Source organism: Lepidochelys kempii, chromosome 6 (genome assembly GCF_965140265.1).
Source record: "Lepidochelys kempii isolate rLepKem1 chromosome 6, rLepKem1.hap2, whole genome shotgun sequence".
Lineage (NCBI taxonomy): Eukaryota > Metazoa > Chordata > Testudines > Cheloniidae > Lepidochelys > Lepidochelys kempii.
In genome coordinates this window covers 552465-570862 of record NC_133261.1, presented here as the reverse complement: position 1 = coordinate 570862, position 18398 = coordinate 552465, and the positions used below count along the sequence as shown (strand labels likewise).

Here is an 18398-nt window from a genome sequence, read left to right as displayed (position 1 = left end):
GGGCTCCCGGCCCCTGCCCGTCCCTCCCATCAGACCCCGCCCCCTGCCCCACCTCCCCATGCAGACCCCGCCCCTCCCATCAGACCCCGCCCCCTACCGCACCTCCCCATGCAGACCCCGCCCCTCCCATCAGACCCCGCCCCCTACCGCACCTCCCCATGCAGACCCCGCCCCTCCCATCGGACCCCGCCCCCGCCGCCCCTCCCCATGCAGACCCCGCCCCTCCCATCAGACCCCGCCCCCTGCCCCACCTCCCCATGCAGACCCCGCCCCTCCCATCGGACCCCGCCCCCGCCGCCCCTCCCCATGCAGACCCCGCCCCTCCCATCAGACCCCGCCCCCGCCCCACCTCCCCATGCAGACCCCGCCCCTCCCATCAGACCCCGCCCCCTACCCCACCTCCCCATGCAGACCCCGCCCCTCCCATCGGACCCCGCCCCCGCCGCCCCTCCCCATGCAGACCCCGCCCCTCCCATCAGACCCCGCCCCCGCCCCACCTCCCCATGCAGACCCCGCCCCTCCCATCGGACCCCGCCCCCGCCCCACCTCCCCATGCAGACCCCGCCCCTCCCATCAGACCCCGCCCCCTGCCCCACCTCCCCATGCAGACCCCGCCCCTCCCATCGGACCCCGCCCCCTACCGCCCCTCCCCATGCAGACCCCGCCCCTCTCATCGGACCCCGCCCCTCCCATCAGACCCTGCCCCCTGCCCCACCTCCCCATGCAGACCCCGCCCCTCCCATCAGACCCCGCCCCCTGCCCCACCTCCCCATGCAGACCCCGCCCCTCCCATCAGACCCCGCCCCCGCCCCACCTCCCCATGCAGACCCCGCCCCTCCCATCGGACCCCGCCCCCTGCCCCACCTCCCCATGCAGACCCCGCCCCTCCCATCAGACCCCGCCCCCGCCGCCCCTCCCCATGCAGACCCCGCCCCTCCCATCGGACCCCGCCCCTACCCCACCTCCCCATGCAGACCCCACCCCTCCCATCGGACCCCGCCCCCTGCCCCACCTCCCCATGCAGACCCCGCCCCTCCCATCAGACCCCGCCCCCTGCCCCACCTCCCCATGCAGACCCCGCCCCTCCCATCAGACCCCGCCCCCGCCGCCCCTCCCCATGCAGACCCCGCCCCTCCCATCGGACCCCGCCCCTACCCCACCTCCCCATGCAGACCCCGCCCCTCCCATCGGACCCCGCCCCCTGCCCCACCTCCCCATGCAGACCCCGCCCCTCCCATCAGACCCCGCCCCCTGCCCCACCTCCCCATGCAGACCCTGCCCCTTCCTCAGGCCCAGGCCCCTGCTCCCTTCAGCTGCCCCCCTAGGGTGACCAGACAGCGAGTGGGACAAATCGGGTGGGGGTGGGGGGGTAATAGGCGCCTATAGAAGACAAAGCCCCAAATATCAGGACTGTCCCTATACAATCGGGACATGTGGTCAGCCCATCCCCCACTATGGGTGACATGTGGCAGGGAGTCCCACAGGCCAGTCCCTGCGGGTTGGTCGGTGGTTTTGAGCCGCCCAGTGGGGGCGCTGACCCCACCCCCCCAAGCAGCCCTTGGACACCACCAAGTCCTAGATGGGAGCGAAGTGTAAGGGGAGGTTGGGTATCAGTGGCCCTGGCTGAGTGAAATCAGCCCCCCCTTTCCCCGCACAGGCCTCACTCCAGCCCTGTGTTCGATGAGGGACAGCAGTGACCGGACGGGGGGCCCGGGCACCGGGGCTGGGTTCATGTCCCGGGGGCTTGGCCCACAACTCGGGGAGGAGCCGGGGCTGAGAGCCCGTCCCGGAGAGAGACGTTCAGCTGCTCACAAAGGGAGCTGGCCCCGGCCCCGGCCCCGGGACCGAGCAGCAGGGCGAGAACCGATGGTGCCAGGCCAGTTCCAGCTGAAAGGCATCGGGGCGGCTGTGATTAACCCCGGGGAGAGAGGCCCTGGGCCGTGGGACAGCCTCCATCTCCGGCCGGCTCCGCTCCGGACAGGGGGCCTTGCCCCAGGGCACTTTAGCCCAAGTTCTGGAGCACCCGATGGGGAAGGAGGCTGAAATTCCCTTCCCGGTGCTAGGCCCTCGGGGGATCCAAGGGGATGAGCAAATACCCCCTCCTGGCCTCAGCCCCGGGGGAACAGACAGAGAGGGAGAGGCCGTCCCTGCCCCAAGGCGGCCGGCCTATGGGGGGACGGGCGGGACTGGCACATCCAGCTCTGGGCAGCTCCTGCCACAGGGCAGGGCGGACTGGTGAAAGCTGGGCCGGGGGGAGCCAGAGCACAGGGTGTGTCTGACGGCTCCCGGACAGCTCCTGGGCTAGATGGGGATAGATAGGTAGAGGGGGTCTAAGGGGATAGATAGAGAGATATGGGGGTGTCTGGGGATAGAGAGATAGATAGATACAGGGGGTGTCTGGGGATAGATAGATAGATAGATAGATAGATAGATAGATAGAGGGGGTGCATGGGGATAGAGAGAGAGAGAGAGATAGAGAGAGAGAGAGAGAGAGAGAGAGGGTGCATGGGGATAGATAGATAGATGGATAGAGGGGGTGTAAGGGGCTAGATAGATAGATAGATAGATAGATAGATAGATAGATACAGGGGGTGTCTGGGGATAGATAGATAGATAGATAGATAGATAGATAGATAGATAGATAGATAGATAGATAGAGGGGGTGCATGGGGATAGATAGAGAGAGAGAGAGAGAGAGAGAGAGAGGGTGCATGGGGATAGATAGATAGATAGATGGATAGAGGGGGTGTAAGGGGCTAGATAGATAGATAGATAGATAGATAGATAGATGTGTGTGTGAACAGGTAGGTAGACCAGTAGAGGCGGTCTATTGGGACAGACACACAGACAAACGGACGGACGGACAGATGGACGGACACACGGACAGAAGGACAGAGGTGTCTGGAGTCACAGGCCAGCCATTTCTGGACCGAGGTGCCTAGCAGGAAAAGAAGGGCGGGGGATGGCTGGTTCACTGAAGAGCTGCCCAGTGCTGCCAGCCCGGACGCCTGGGTCCCGTGCCCCAATTCGGTCTCTTACAGCTGCATCCCCTACACCTTACTTCCAACCCTGCTCCCCTCCTCCCAGGGCAAGCTGGCCCCTGGGCCCCAGATGGAGGAGGTGGAAGGGGTGGTGTCCAAGGCCCCGCCCCACCTGTGGCGTGCTGGCCCTTTAAGGCGCCACCCCCTCCAAGCTGTGACAGGCCGTTAAAACGCTCGAGCTGCAGCCTCGGGACTCATTGTGACACCAGAGCATCTGGAGCCGGTGAGAGCAGGGGGCTGGGCGCCAGGACTCCTGGGTTCTATCTCGGGCTCTAGGAGGGGGCCAGGAGCCAGGACTCCTGGGTTCTATCTCGGGCTCTAGGAGGGGGCCAGGAGCCAGGACTCCTGGGTTCTATCTCGGGCTCTAGGAGGGGGCCAGGAGCCAGGACTCCTGGGTTCTATCTTGGGCTCTAGGAGGGGGCCGAGATCCAGGACTCCTGGACTCTTGGCCGGCCCCTTCCCCTCTCTGCACTATGTGTCTCTTACTCCCAACCCAGCTCCCTGCAGAGCCCTGGGGACGCACATATTGAGCTGTGAAGAGGTTTGCAGCTGGCTGGGAGGGGCAGGCAGGGTGATGGTGGAGACAGCTACCTGGGGCATGGGGAGGGGACTCAGCCGAGGGGATTACTGGGGCGGGGGGGCTGTATCCTGTGTCCCCACCTCCTCCAGTGCTGGAGAGGGGCTCTCCGGGGGCAGCTGGGAAAGGAGGTCTCATGAGGTAACCCGGGGGTGGGGGGGCACGGAGACAGATAGAACAGGGGCACCAGCTGAGCTGGGGGAGGGGAGCCCAGGGCTGGGCCAGCAGGGGCTGCGGTCGGGAGTGAGGGGCACCGTTGACCCCGGCGTCTCTCCCCAGCCGCCATGAGCCGGAAAGTCGTGCGCAGCAGCAAGTTCCGCCATGTGTTCGGGCAGCCGGCGAAGGCCGACCAGTGCTACGACGACGTGCGGATCTCACAGACCACCTGGGACAGCAGCTTCTGCTCCGTGAACCCCAAATTCCTGGCCATGATCGTGGAGGCCAGTGGGGGAGGGGCCTTCATGGTGCTGCCGCTGGCCAAGGTAACTCCGCCCCCCCCCCCCAGCCCGGCCGGCGCCCCTCACTCCCGCAGCCCCTGCTACTCGGCATTGCACTGGGGATCCAGCTGTGACCTGACACGACCCCCCCACCACCTTGCCATGCAAGCCCCGGTTGGACTTGGGGAGGGCTGAGCTGTCTCAGACCTGCCCCCCCTCCCCTCCCCTCCCCAAACCCACTTCCCCTTTTACACGCTTGCTTCCGCCCCAAGTTCAAATTTGGAGCCATTTAAGGCAAAAAAGTCAAGATCTGCCTGTTTGGCGGTTTCACAACCCCCCCCCCCCCCCCCCGGAAACACAGACAGATGGGGAGGGATAGAACATTACCTAAGAAGGGGAGCGGGGGGGCAGGACTGGGCTAGCAGGGGGCTGCGGGTCGGGAGTGAGGGGCACCGGCAGAGCTGGGGGGGGCAGCCCTGGGCTGGCAGGGGCTGCGGGTCGGGAGTGAGGGGCACCGGCAGAGCTGGGGGGGGGGCAGCCCTAGGCTGGCAGGGGGCTGCGGGTCGGGAGTGAGGGGCACCGGCAGAGCTGGGGGGGGCAGCCCTGGGCTGGCAGGGGGCTGCGGGTCGGGAGTGAGGGGCACCGGCAGAGCTGGGGGGGGCAGCCCTGGGCTAGCAGGGAGCTGCGGGTCGGGAGTGAGGGGCACCGGCAGAGCTGGGGGGGGCAGCCCTGGGCTGGCAGGGGCTGCGGGTCGGGAGTGAGGGGCACCGGCAGAGCTGGGGGGGGCAGCCCTGGGCTAGCAGGGGGCTGCGGGTCGGGAGTGAGGGGCACTGGCAGAGCTGGAGGGCAGGGCTGGGCTGGCAGGGGGCTGCGGGTCGGGAGTGAGGGGCACCGGCAGAGCTGGGGGGGGCAGCCCTGGGCTGGCAGGGGCTGCGGGTCGGGAGTGAGGGGCACTGGCAGAGCTGGGGGGCAGGGCTGGGCTGGCAGGGGGCTGCGGGTCGGGAGTGAGGGGCACCGGCAGAGCTGGTGGGGGGGCAGCCCTGGGCTGGCAGGGGCTGCGGGTCGGGAGTGAGGGGCACTGGCAGAGCTGGGGGGGGGGCAGCCCTGGGCTAGCAGGGGGCTGCGGGTCGGGAGTGAGGGGCAGCAGTGGGATAAAGGGCCCTGTGTCCTTCCCTGGCCTGGGGGAAGGGGGCGGCAGGATGAGGCCTTGGAGGGACCCAGGATGTGCCGTCTTGTGACTCCATCGTGATGGGCGCAGAAACACAGAGAACAGAGAGAGCCCCTCCCCCAGCCCTGCTGGTGCCCCTCACTCCTGACCTGCAGCCCCCTGGCCCCCCAGCCCTGGCTCCCCTTCCACAGACACAATGTCTTTGGTTTTAACCCCTTGAGCCCTGCACTGCCTTGGCCGTTCGGGAATTTCCCATCATTCCTCAATCCCTGGGTAACTTTTTTCTGGGACTGCCATATTTGTGGGTCCCACCTCACTACTCAGGGGGACGATGGGGGGAGCTGGGAGGGGGAGTCTGTGCTCAGCAGGTGTGGCATGCAGTGAGGTCGGGGCTGTCAATGAGGGGGGAGGAGGGACCCAGGAGTCTGGGTGGGAGTGGGGTCAGGGAAGACCCAAGTAGGGATTCAGGAGTCCTGGCATGTGGGTGGGAGCCTAGGAAGGACCCCGGAGCCCCCGGTGCTGAAGGAGCGACCGGCCCTGCTACCAGACCGGGCTGTGTTCTCACCGCGTTTCCTGCCCCACGGCAGCGGTAGGCCTCATGTCGCCTTTTATGGGCATGTCTGGGGCACTGGGGCTGGGAGTAGTGTCGCAAGACAGACACAACCAGACACCAGTCCCCCCGCCCCGGGAAACTCCCCTGGGGCCATGGGGGGAGCCGCCCCCCCCAAACACTTAACACCACCCCTCCCCGAGCCTAGAGAGAACCCAGGAGTCCTGGCTCCCAACCCCGCCTGCTCTAACCCTCCAACTCCCACTCCCCTCCCAGAGCCCAGAGAGAACCCAGGAGTCCTGACTCCCAGGCCCCCTGTTCTAAGCACTGCACCCCACTCTTCACCTGCCCCAACCCTGACTCCCAGATGCCCCACAGGTATTCAGGGAGTCTCAGGGCTTCACCCCCTGACCGGGGTGGGGGGGAGGGAAGCTCCCCGGGGGGGCAGGGAGGGGCAGCAAAGGGGAGAATCGCGCTCTTCCGAGTGCAAAGGGTGAAGCTTCTATTGCACCGTCTGGTGGGAAAAGCGTGTCACTGCAGTCAGGAGCCAGGACACCTGGGTTCTCTCCCCAGCCCGGCCCGGGGAGGGGAGCAGTGGTTTCCCCAGGAATTGAAATTGGCCGGGGGGGGGGGTGTTCGAATTTACGGGGGGGGGGAGTGTCAGGGCTGATGGTGAGGGTGAAGGGGGGCTTTATGGCACCAGAGTAAAAACTGAAAAATGTTTCATGACCATTTAATTAGATTTAACTCATGTTTTAAAATCATCACACAAATTAGAGTTGGCTACTCAAGCCTCCTCTGAAGTACCACGTCGACATCCGTCTGGGTTTCTTGGTATCATTTTGCACAACTCTGCTAATGAACTTCTTGAATGCCGCGCGCTCCTCTTCGGAGGCTTCTCGTGTGGCCGGTCCTTGCAGCCCTTCAGCTGCGAGGCTCGTTGGTTCCTTCCCGAGACCAGGCAGAAGGCGACGCCTTTCGGAGCGCAAAGCTCCAGGCAATGGTGAAAAAGAGCGCTCGGCTGTCGCCCTTGTGGCTGGGGCTGCAAGAGAGGAGTTCCTGCTTCTTTCAGCCAGGAAACAGAGCTCAACGACCGGCTCGGGCCGCGAGTGAGGATACAGAAGTCGCAGTCAAATCTTCATCCGTTCGTCGTGATAGTCCACCTTGCGTTCAGATTCTCTCTTCTGTCCTGAGCACATGGCAGCCGCTGGCTGGTCCTGCCTCACTCCACCCCGGTGAAAGTAAGTCAGAGGACTTACCCCACCCCGGAGCCCTGAGCAGGGGGCGTGGCCTCAACCAGAAGAGGCGTGGCCTTACATCCCCGGGCCCTGATTTAAAGGGCCAGGCCTCCAGCTGCAGAGGCGGCTGGGAGCCCCGGGGCTCGGGGGCGATTTAAAGGGCCCCGGGCTCCAGCTACCGCAGCAGGGCCCCGGGCCCTTTAAATCACTGAGGAGCCCTGGGGGCTCCCGGCTGCCACCGCTCCCCGGGGCTCTGGGCTCTGGCAGAGCTTTAAAGGACCTGGGGCTCCGCTGTGGTAGCGGCTGCCGGAGTCCCGAGCCCGTTAAATCCCCGCTGGAGCCCTGCTGCCCGAGCCCTGGGGTAGCGGTGGCCAGGCTCCATCGGGGATTTAAAGGGCCCCGGGGCTCCAGCTGCCGCTACCTCCCCGGCCCTTTAAAGCCCCGCCGCAGCCCCGCCGCCGCTACCCCAGGGCTTTAAACTGCCCTCTGGGAAAGCCGGTCCTGGTACGGCGCCCCGGCTCTTACTGGTGCGCCGTACCGGGGCGTACCGGCTTACTTTCACCTCTGCGCTCCACTCAACGGTCGGTGTTTTATAGGACAGGGATCTGTAAAAGCTACGTAGAGGGTGAGTAGAATCTAGAAGTCGCTGTTGTAGATTTTTAAAAATCAAGCCTGTGGACTTTTTCAGTTGTCTTAACAAACACTTCTTGTCCTCTTCACTTAAGGATTCGATATAAATGCCTTCAGTAGTCAACTTCTGGACCGACGTCTTTGCTTCTTCCAGGACTTTTTCAATGGCTAGCTCTCGGATTGATCCAAATGTAGCTTCTCTTGCTGGAGAAAGATCTACTACTGTCCTAGCAGATGCCTGGATGGCCATTGTTTAATGACCCAAGGCTTACGAGAGAGAGAACGGCGATAGTCTTCTCTGAACGTAGTAGCAAAAGTAATCCACCAGCCTCACTACTTAGATCCATCCCATCTTGGTAGACAATTTCCAAAGCCAGTAATAACGGCTGGAGTAATTTTAAGACAACAGCCAAGGACTGCTCATGAGAAAGCCAGAGGGTTTTCCAAAGTTGGACTAATTTGAACTTCAGTCCCAGTGTATCTTCTATACTTTCCAAGATATTCAGTCTTTTTGGACTCTTGCTGAAAAAAGAATATAAAGAAGACATTAAATGTACAGCTTTTTAAATGTCTTTTGAAGAGTCTGCAGCTCATGCTGGCGCTAGCTGGAGTAGGTGGCCTCTGCAGTGTGTACAGGAGAGACTAGGGTTACGCTTTTCTCTGAGCAAAGCTTGTGCTCCACCATGTCTTCCAGAGACGTTTGCAGCTCCATCAAATGCACAAGCAGCCATGTGTTTGGGGGCCCACTGACGAGCCTTTAACTCTTCTAAGATGTGGGTTGTCACAGATGCAGCCGATGTGTCTTCTATAACTTGAACATCTAGAAATGCATCTACTGGCCTATCACTGACATCCAGATAACGTACACAGTGACTTAGTACTTGATGCCCATTTGCATCGGCGCATTCGTCAGCCACGTGTGCAAATGTTTGGAATGCGGTGAGAGAGTTCTTCACTTTTTTAACCATCGAGTCTTTCACTGTTGCCCCGCACGCCTCTAGCCAGTCAGTGAGTTTCTTGCGGAAAGACAGTGAGCATTTGCTGCTCTTGTTCGGAACCAGTGTCCAACTTCAGGATGAACAAGTGACCATGCACTTAACACTGGCCTCCAGTTTGCAGTGTGCGGTGTCTCTTGCTTACATAGGAAGGATGATGCCACAGCCATGTTTGTTCCCATGAACTGTGTTGTGTCTCCAGCATTCTTATCAGCCTCATTAAGTACTTCTAAAATTGGCTTTCAAAGTGGCTTATAAGGCTTTCTGCATGTTGATGCAGTCCAGAGGCTGCCTTTTCACGTAGTTTGTCAGCATTGGCTTTGCTGATCGGTCTGACAAGCCCAGCTCCTCCACTTTTACCAGTTGTAGCATTGGGAAGCTTTCCTTCTTCGGAAGTGTTTTTGCAAGAGGTGCACCAGTAGCCATCTTTTGTAACTTCAATAAATGTGAACACTTGGACCGACAAACATCGGGAACTGCCTTTAGGTTTTGGAGACTCTGTTTCTTCAGTAGGCAGCTGTATTCGGGCTGGTCGGATGTAGATCCACCACTTGACCCTTCAGACGACATGTTGAGATGTTCTTGGTTCTTGACGTGTTCTTCACCTTGGTTAGTTTTTGAGGCCTTCGCGTGGAAAAATTGTTGTATTGTTTTTTGTCTTTTCATTTTCACTTTGACCTGCAACGTATAAAAGAGAAATTAATAAATTAAATGTTTTGTTAGGATAATGCAAATTTAACATAAGGATCATGCAAAATACACCAACACACATAACAGGTCTAGATTTCTAAAAAAATATAAATTAAAAAAAATGTATTTAAATTAAATTGACTTTTGAAAATTAAGCCATCATGGGATAACAGGGAAGTCCTCTCATGGATCAGTGACTGGTTAAAAGACAGGAAACAAAGGGTAGGAATAAATTATCAGTTTTCAGAATGCAGAGAGATAAATAGTGGTGTCCCCGAGGGGTCGGTACTGGGACCATTAGTGTTCAACATATTCATAAATGATCTGGAAAAAGGGGTAAACAGAGAGGTGGCAAAATTTGCAGATGATACAAAACTACTCAAGATAGGTAAGTCCCAGGCAGACTGCGAAGAGCTACGAAAGGATCTCTCAAAAGTGGGCAACAAAATGGCAGATGAAATTCAATGTTGATAAATGCAAAGTGATGCACATTGAAAAATGTAATCCCAACTCTACATATACAATGATGGGTCTGAATGAGCTGTTACCACTCCAGAAGCAGATCTTGGCATCAGTGTGGAGAGTTCTCTGCAAACATCCACGCAACGTGCAGCAGCCGTCAACAAAGCGAACAGAATGCTGGGAACCATTAGGAAAGGGAGAGATGATAAGACAGAAAATATCGTATTGCCTCTATATTAATCCATGGTACGTGTACATCTTGAACACTGCGGGCAGATCTGGTCACCCGATCCCAAAAACGATCTATTGGAATTGGAGAAGGTTCAGAGATGGGCAACTGAAATGATTAGGAGTGTGAAACAGGAGGAGAGATTAAAATGACTGGGAATTTTCATCTTAGAAAAGAGATGACTAAGGGGGGGTAGGATCGAGGTCTATAAAATCGTGACAGGTGTGGAGAGAGTGAATCAGGAAGTGTTATTTACTCCTTCTTGTAAAACATGAACTAGGGGTCACCCAATGAAATTAATAGGCAGCAGGTTTTAAAAAAACAAAAGGAAGTATTTCTTCCCACAACATAAAGTCAACCCGTGGAGCTCTTTGCCAGGGGATGCTGTGAAGACCAAAACTATAACAGGATTAAAAAAAGAACTAGATAAATTCCTGGAGGACAGGTCCATCAGTGGCTATTAGCCAGGACGGGGAGGGATGCAAAACTGTGCTCTGCGTGTCCCTAGCCTGTTCGCCAGAGGCTGGGAATGGTCGACAGGGGATGGATCACTTGACGATTCCCTGGTCTGTTCATTCCCCCTGGGGCCCCTGGCTTTGGCCACTGTTGGAAGACAGGACACTGGGCTAGTGGACCATTGGTCTGACCCAGTATGGCCGCTCTTATATAAAAATTAACTATAATAATAAAAATGTTTAGTACAGAAACTCCCCAACATGACGACCTCTCGAGATAGCAACAAGGTGAGATAACAACCTTGGCAAATAATGCATTTTAAAAATCTTGGCCTACTAGGAAACATATGTCTATAAGTTTCCATTCTCAGTCACAAATCTAGAGCAAAGTCACTAAAATATAGTCCAACAAATGTTTATTTAACGTGCCCCTCGCTTTCCCCTCCACCGCACCCCACTCACTGGTGTTGTCCTTGGTCAGTGGAGACTCAGAGTTCAGAGGTGCCTTCACGTGAGTTCACCGCCCAGGTGGGGGCAAGAAGGCCCCTTGCTCGTTCCTCCAGCTGCTCACGGTTCGCTCTGGCCACTGCTGTTCGTTGTGCCACCGTTCAGTCCATCGCTCAGTTGCCCATGGCCCTGCGCCGTCACCTTCGGCTGCCACCTGCCCCGAGACCTCTGCGAGTCGGTCTCTTGAGCTCCCACCGGCTCTCTGTGATTTCAGCCGAGCTCTCGGGGGGGACGGACGGACCTCGCTGCAAGTGCAGACTGGGCCGTCTCTGCCAAGAAACCCTGTCCCACAGCTGGTCTGAGCACTTAGACCTGATTCTCAGTGACTTCAGCTGCAGTGGTCACTTAACAGAACAAGTTTCAGAGGAGCAGCCGTGTTAGTCTGTATTCGCAAAAAGAAAAGGAGGACTCCTTTTCTTTTAACAGAACAAAAGACTCTCTATGGAGCCTGATCAGCTCTGTCTTTAAACAGTGGAGAGGGGCAGGTCCAATCGTACTTGTGACTAGACAAGACCACCAAGCAAAACCCCTGTCCCCACCCTCTCTCTCCATGCCCTAAGTCCCGTTCTACTGCCCTTTACTCCGACAATAAGAACAACAACATTTCGTCCCCCCCGCCCCTTCATGTGATTTGTAACCGAACCCCAGCCCAAATCTATCACTCGGGCAAGGCAGCTCTGTTTGCTGGCTACCTGGGTAGGTGAGGTGTGGATGTAAATACAAGCTGGTCTGGAGCCTTTCCCCCCAGCCCATCACGGGCTGTCAGGGCGAGCTCCTTTCGACTCTGCTCCCAAATCCTCATTTGAAACCATTAGGTGTGCCAACATCGCCGACATGGAGGCACCGACCTGGCCATAAACAGCTGGACAAGGAAGCTAGTCTGCGTTCCCACTTCTCACATCTACGATACTTTGCCAGCTACACGTCGTTTATCGTACACTGAGTTCGCTTTTAAAGGGTGTATTAATGTTTCCATTTCAATTCAAATTTCCAAACAGTCACTAAATTGGCATGTAACTAGTTCACAAAGCTGGGGGTGGCGTTGGGGAAATTCAGGGGGGGTGCAGGGAAATCACTGGAGGGGAGATGGGGTGCAGTGGTTTGAGGGGGATCTTGGGCGCCTGGGTCCTAACTCAGCTCTTCTCCCGGCAGACCGGGCGCCTGGACAAGTCGCAGCCCCTGGTGTGTGGGCACACGGCCCCGGTGCTGGACATCGAGTGGTGCCCGCACAACGACAACATCATCGCCAGCGGCTCTGAGGACTGCACCGTCATGGTGAGCGGGTGGAGGGGGCCTGGGGCCGCACCGTCATGGTGAGCGGGGTGGAGGGGGCCTGGGGCCGCACCGTCATGGTGAGCGGGGGGGGGGCTGCACCGTCATGGTGAGCGGGGGGGGCGCACCATGATGGTGAGCGGGGGGGGCTGCACCGTCATGGTGAGCGGGGGGGGGCCTGGGGCCGCACCGTCATGGTGAGCGGGGTGGAGGGGGCCTGGGGCCGCACCGTCATGGTGAGCGGGGGGGGGGGCTGCACCGTCATGGTGAGCGGGGTGGAGGGGGCCTGGGGCCGCACCGTCATGGTGAGCGGGGGGGGGCCTGGGGCCGCACCGTCATGGTGAGCGGGGGGGGGGCCTGGGGCCGCACCGTCATGGTGAGCGGGGGGGGGGGCTGCACCGTCATGGTGAGCGGGGGGGGGCGCACCATGATGGTGAGCGGGGGGGGCCTGGGGCCGCACCGTCATGGTGAGCGGGGTGGAGGGGGCCTGGGGCCGCACCGTCATGGTGAGCGGGGGGGGGGCCTGCGGCCGCACCGTCATGGTGAGCGGGGGGGGGGCCTGGGGCCGCACCGTCATGGTGAGCGGGGTGGAGGGGGCCTGGGGCCGCACCGTCATGGTGAGCGGGGTGGAGGGGGCCTGGGGCCGCACCGTCATGGTGAGCGGGGTGGAGGGGGCCTGGGGCCGCACCGTCATGGTGAGCGGGGTGGAGGGGGCCTGGGGCCGCACCGTCATGGTGAGCGGGGGGGGGCTGCACCGTCATGGTGAGCGGGGGGGGGGCCTGCGGCCACACCATCATGGCGAGCGGGGGGGTTGATCCGAAGGCCCCAGGCCGCTCCCCCCGTAGCGTGTGGGGCCGGGGTGACCCCGCTGTCTCCCCGCAGGTGTGGGAGATACCGGACGGGGGGCTCGTGCGACCCCTGACGGAGCCGGTGGTCACGCTGGAGGGGCACTCGAAGCGCGTCGGCATCGTGGCCTGGCACCCCACGGCCCAGAACGTGCTGCTGAGCGCAGGTACTGCCAGGGGCTGGGGGGTGCCCCCCTGCTCCCCGCCCCACCCCCGCTGACCCCCCTCCCCTCCCCCCCAGGCTGTGACAATGCCGTGCTGCTGAGCGCAGGTACTGCCAGGGGCTGGGGGGCGCCCCCCTGCTCTGCCCCCTGCTCCCCGCCCCCTCCCCCAGGCTGTGACAACGCCGTGCTGCTGAGCGCAGTTACTCCCAGGGGCTGGGGGGCGCCCCCCTGCTCTGCCCCCCTGCTCCGCCCCCCGCCCCCTCCCCAGGCTGTGACAACGCCGTGCTGCTGAGCGCAGTTATTCCCAGGGGCTGGGGGGCGCCCCCCTGCTCTGCCCCCTGCTCCCCGCCCCACCCCCGCTGACCCCCTCCCCCCCAGGCTGTGACAACGCCGTGCTGCTGTGGGACGTGGGCTCGGGCCGGGCGCTGGCGGAGCTGCGGGACCTGCACCCCGACGTCATCCACAGCGTGTCCTGGAGCCGCGACGGCTCCCGCCTCTGCACCACCTGCCGGGACCGCCGGGTCCGCGTGATCGAGCCCCGCTCCGGCCGCCTGCTCGCCGTGAGTGCGGGGCGGGGCCGCGGGGGCGGGGGGCCGCGGGGCCGGCTGTGGCCTGGGGCTAGGGGGCATGGGGGGCCGGGCCGGGCCGTGGGGGGGCTGCCTGTCTCTCTGACCCCCGTCTCCCCACAGGAAAAGGCCAGCCCCCACGAGGGCTCCCGGCCGGTCCGCGCTGTCCTGCTGGCCGACGGCAAGATCCTCACCACGGGCTTCAGCCGCATGAGCGAGCGCCAGGTGGCGCTGTGGGACCCGGTGAGACCCCGCCCCCTGGGACCACGCCCCCTTGGGACCCGGGGAGACCCCGCCCCCTGAGACCCCGCCCCTGGGACCCGGGGAGACCCCGCCCCCTGGGACCCCACCCCCCTGGGACCCGGGAGACCCCGCCCCTCTGGGACCCCGCCCCCTGGGACCCGGGAGACCCCGCCCCCCTGGGACCCCGCCCCCTGGGACCCGGGGAGACCCCGCCCCCTGGGACCCCACCCCCCTGGGACCCGGGAGACCCCGCCCCTCTGGGACCCCGCCCCCTGGGACCCGGGGAGACCCCGCCCCCTGGGACCACGCCCCCTTGGGACCCGGGGAGACCCGGCCCCCTGGGACCACGCCCCCTGGGACCCGGGGAGACCCCGCCCCCTGGGACCCCGCCCCCCTGGGACCTGGGAGACCCCGCCCCCCTGGGACCCCGCCCCCTGGGACCCGGGGAGACCCCGCCCCCTGGGACCCCGCCCCCTGGGACCCCGCCCCCTGGGACCCCACCCCCCAGGGACCCGGGGAGACCCCGCCCCCTGGGACCCCGCCCCCCAGGGACTTGGGGAGACCCCGCCCCCTGGGACCCCGCCCCCTGGGACCCCACCCCCCAGGGATCCTGGGAGACCCCACCCCCTGGGCTCCCCTGGGAGCCTGCCTCACACCCCCTCCCATGGGGCCTGGGGGGACCCCTTCTCACCCCCCCCCCAGCAAGTGATGCAGAACTCAGGGAGAAACCCTGCCCCCAACCCTGCCTTCTAGCCCCACCCACCTACCTCTCCTCTAGCCCCTCCCCAAGTGAGCAGCAGGTGGCGCTGTGGGACTCTGAGCGGGACCCTGCCCCCGCCACCCCCTGACCCCCTGGTCTCTCCCCACACCAGGCGCACCTGGAGGAGCCCATGAACCTGCAGGAGCTGGACACGAGCAGCGGGGTGCTGGTCCCCCACTACGACCCCGACACCAGCATGGTCTACCTCTGCGGCAAGGTTGGTGCAGGACCCAGGCGTCCGGGGGAGCCCACTGGGGACAGGAGCTTGGGGGTCCTGGGGGGGCTCCCCGGCTCCCCCCCGCTGACCGCCCCATGTCCCCCCCGCAGGGCGACAGCTCCATCCGCTACTTCGAGGTGACGCCCGAGGCCCCCTACCTGCACTTCCTCTCCATCTTCAGCTCCAAGGAGTCCCAGCGCGGGGGCGGCTGGATGCCCAAGCGGGGCCTGGACGTCAGCAAGTGCGAGATCGCCAGGTACAGGGGACCCCCACCCCCCTTGGGACACCTGAATCCCTCAAGTCCCCCCAACCCCCCCCACCCCCCTTCAGACACCTGAATCCCCCCGAGTCCCCCCAAACCCTCCCAGCTTCTCTTCAGACACCTAAATCCCCCCAGGTCCCCCCAAAACCCCCTCGGAAGCCCAGCCTCCCTTTGGATACCTGAATTCCCCCAGCCCCCCAAAACCTCCCTCAGCCCCCCGGACTCCCAACAATCCCTGAACCCCACAAAATGCCCTTTGAACTCCAAAACCCCCCCAAATCTCCCCAGCCACCAACCCTCCCTGAAACCTCCCAATTCCCCATAGACCCCAGAATCCCCCCAATCTCCAGCCTCCTCCAGTGCCCCCAAATCCTCCTCAGCCCCCCCAGAATCCCTTCCCCCCGCACTGCACCGCAGTGCCCTTGTGGTAGGAAGCGACCCTGAGACATAACCCTGGGCTCAAGCAAGGCTCGGAGCAGAGCCAGGCTGGGGGAAACCCTCCTGAGAGGTGCTGGGCACACGACACTCACGTCCCCATCCCAGACCGGTGGAACCCGAACACCAAAGAGAACAGGGACACGCTGACCCCCCCAGGGCAGGAGGACAGAGCGATGGGTGGGGGCCGTACGTAAGTGGTTTGTGTTGATGTATAAAATAGAGTCTCTGGCTGGCAGATGGGGGAACGGAAAGTCCTGCCGTTCACTGAGCAGGTCCATTGTTACAGGCACACTTGTATTATTGGTCCGGTAGAGTCTGCGGGATCCTAGTACCTGCCTCGCTGACAATAAATCGGGCCAGGTGCCTTCATCCCTTAACAGATCTTGTGGTCATTGGGCGGTTCTGTGTGCCAGCTGTCTGCACAGGGCTGCGGCGGCAGACAGGGAGACTGTCACACAGCCAAACATCTAACCACACCACTCAGCCCCCCAATCCTCTCCACTGCTGGGATCCCAAGAGACCCCCCCCCACTCTGAACCCCCCTTCCCTCCGCATTTCAGATTCTACAAACTCCACGAGCGCAGATGTGAGCCCATTGCCATGACGGTGCCCCGCAAGGTGAGTCGGGGGCTGGGAGCTCGGACGCCTGGGTTCTATCCCAGTTTGGGTAGGGGAGAGGAGCCCTGATGCCTAGGTTCTATCTTGGCTTGGGGAGGGGCTGGGAGCATGGACGCCTGGGTCCCATGCTGGCTCTCTCCTCCCGCAGTCAGATCTGTTCCAGGAGGACCTGTACCCCGACACGGTCGGGCCCGACGCCGCGCTGACGGCAGAAGAATGGTTTGGGGGCAAGGACGCCGGCCCCCTGCTCATCTCCCTGAAGGATGGATACGTCCCACCCAAGAGTCGCGAGTTCAAAGTCAACAAGAGCATCCTGGAGCCGCGCCGGAGCCAGCCTTGCCCCGATGGGGCCAGCCCTGGGGTGAGATGGGGGGGGCTGCAGGTCGGGAGTGAGGGGCACCGGCAGAGCTGGGGGGGGCAGGGCTGGGCCGGCAGGGGGCTGCGGGTAGGGAGTGGGGGGCACCGGCAGAGCTGGGGGAGGGGAGCCCAGGGCTGGGCCGGCAGGGGCTGCGGGTAGGGAGTGGGGGGCACCGGCAGAGCTGGGGGAGGGGAGCCCAGGGCTGGGCCGGGAGCGGGGGGCACCAGCAGAGCTGGGGGGGAGCCCAGGGCTGAGCTGGCAGGGGCTGTGGGTCGGGAGTGGGGGGCACCGGCAGAGCTGGGGGGGGCAGGGCTGGGCCAGCAGGGGCTGCGGGTAGGGAGTGAGGGGCACTGGCGGAGATGGGGGAGGGGAGCTCAGGGCTGGGCCGGCAGGGGCTGTGGGTCGGGAGCGGGGGGCACCGGCAGAGCTGGGGGAGGGGAGCCCAGGGCTGGGCCGGCAGGGGCTGTGGGTCGGGAGCGGGGGGCACCGGCAGAGCTGGGGGAGGGGAGCCCAGGGCTGGGCCGAGAGCGGGGGGCACCGGCAGAGCTGGGGGGGAGCCCAGGGCTGGGCCGGCACGGGCTGCGGGCCGGGAGCGAGGGGCACCCCACGAGCTCTCCCCCTCCCCAGGCGCTGGAGAAGTTGACCGAGGACGTGCGGCAGCTGCAGGCGAGGGTGGCAGAGCAGGACCGACGCATCGCGGTGCTGGAGACGCAGGCTGCCAAATAGCCGGGGGGAGCCTGTCCCCCCACAACTTTCTGTCAAACTCAGGGCTGCCCCATGGCACTGGAACTCCCCCGCCCCCCACAAGCTTTGACAGCTGGAGCCTCTTTCTGCCCCCCCGGCTGCCAGCAAGCGGCGCTTCCCACCGCCCCAGCATCTGCCATGGCCAAAGAGCCCCCCCCACTACACCTTTATGGGGGGCCAGGTCCTGCCAAATTAACCCTCCAATGCCCCTATAATCCCCCTTCCCTTCCCCGTACCCTCCCCTCGCTCTCTGGGAGGCCGGATCCCTCCCGCCCTGTACAGAGAAGCTTTTATCTTTTTTACCTTTGTTGTTTAAGTCATTGGGGTGAGGGGAGTAACGGGGGGGCCATATGGTGGAACGGGGGGGCCACCCCAGGGGAGGGGACGGGCACCAGTGTCTTTCTGCTGTGAACGGTTCTACCAATAAACTTTGTAAATAGCACCTCTGCCCTGCTTTGTGCTGGGGGTGGGACGTGGCTGAGACCCCCCCCCGCCCACGGCGGAGACAGGGAGACACGGGAGGTCAGACCTCAGGGGAAACGGGAACGCCCCCCACGCGGGACAGGTGTTGATTCGAAAGGCTACTGATGGCAGCTTTGCAGGACGCATCAAACCAAGGGATTGTTAAAACCACAAAGGGTTCAATTGCCCCCCTCCCAATTCATAACCTGAAATGCCCCAGCTAGGCACCTCCCCCACCCGCCTGCTGGCTGGGAATACTGGGTACGGCTCCAGGTGAGGGGCACCGGCAGGACTCGGGGGGCAGGGCTGGGCTAGCAGGGGGGTGCAGGTCGCGAGTGGGGGCACCGGCGGGGCTGGGGGGGCAGGGCCGGGCTGGCGGGGGGCTGCGGGTCGCGAGTGGGGGCACCGGCGGGGCTGGGGGGGCAGGGCCGGGCTGGCGGGGGGCTGCGGGTCGCGAGTGGGGGGCACCA

At 62.9% G+C, this 18398-nt stretch overlaps 1 protein-coding gene and 1 long non-coding RNA gene across 2 annotated transcripts; one reads left to right on the top strand and one right to left on the bottom strand.

Annotated features, from left to right (window-relative positions):
* Nucleotides 1–2866: 2866 nt before the first annotated feature.
* On the top strand, nt 2867–17816 carry CORO1A (coronin 1A). The gene is made up of 11 exons (XM_073346418.1): nt 2867–3264; nt 3898–4100; nt 12132–12254; nt 13134–13263; nt 13639–13820; nt 13950–14069; nt 14942–15046; nt 15157–15302; nt 16307–16364; nt 16513–16725; nt 17350–17816. Exons 2-11 carry the CDS (start codon nt 3903–3905, stop codon nt 17446–17448), a joined length of 1374 nt encoding a protein of 457 aa, XP_073202519.1. The 5' UTR covers nt 2867–3264; nt 3898–3902; the 3' UTR covers nt 17449–17816.
* LOC140912263 (uncharacterized) lies at nt 6481–12286 on the bottom strand. Its single transcript, XR_012159265.1, has 3 exons — nt 10935–12286; nt 9875–9965; nt 6481–9314 (listed from the first exon to the last, which is right to left on the bottom strand). It is a non-coding gene; the product is annotated as an uncharacterized lncRNA (long non-coding RNA).
* Nucleotides 17817–18398: the final 582 nt, after the last annotated feature.

What these genes read in the sequence shown, in the direction of transcription:
- CORO1A (XM_073346418.1), top strand. Translation starts at nt 3,903, where the DNA reads ATGAGCCGGAAAGTCGTGCGCAGCAGCAAGTTCCGCCATGTGTTCGGG. An exon ending in AGGTGGCGCTGTGGGACCCG is followed by an intron (nt 14,070 to 14,941) that starts GTGAGACCCCGC and finishes TCCCCACACCAG; the next exon opens with GCGCACCTGGAGGAGCCCAT. An exon ending in TGGTCTACCTCTGCGGCAAG is followed by an intron (nt 15,047 to 15,156) that starts GTTGGTGCAGGA and finishes TCCCCCCCGCAG; the next exon opens with GGCGACAGCTCCATCCGCTA.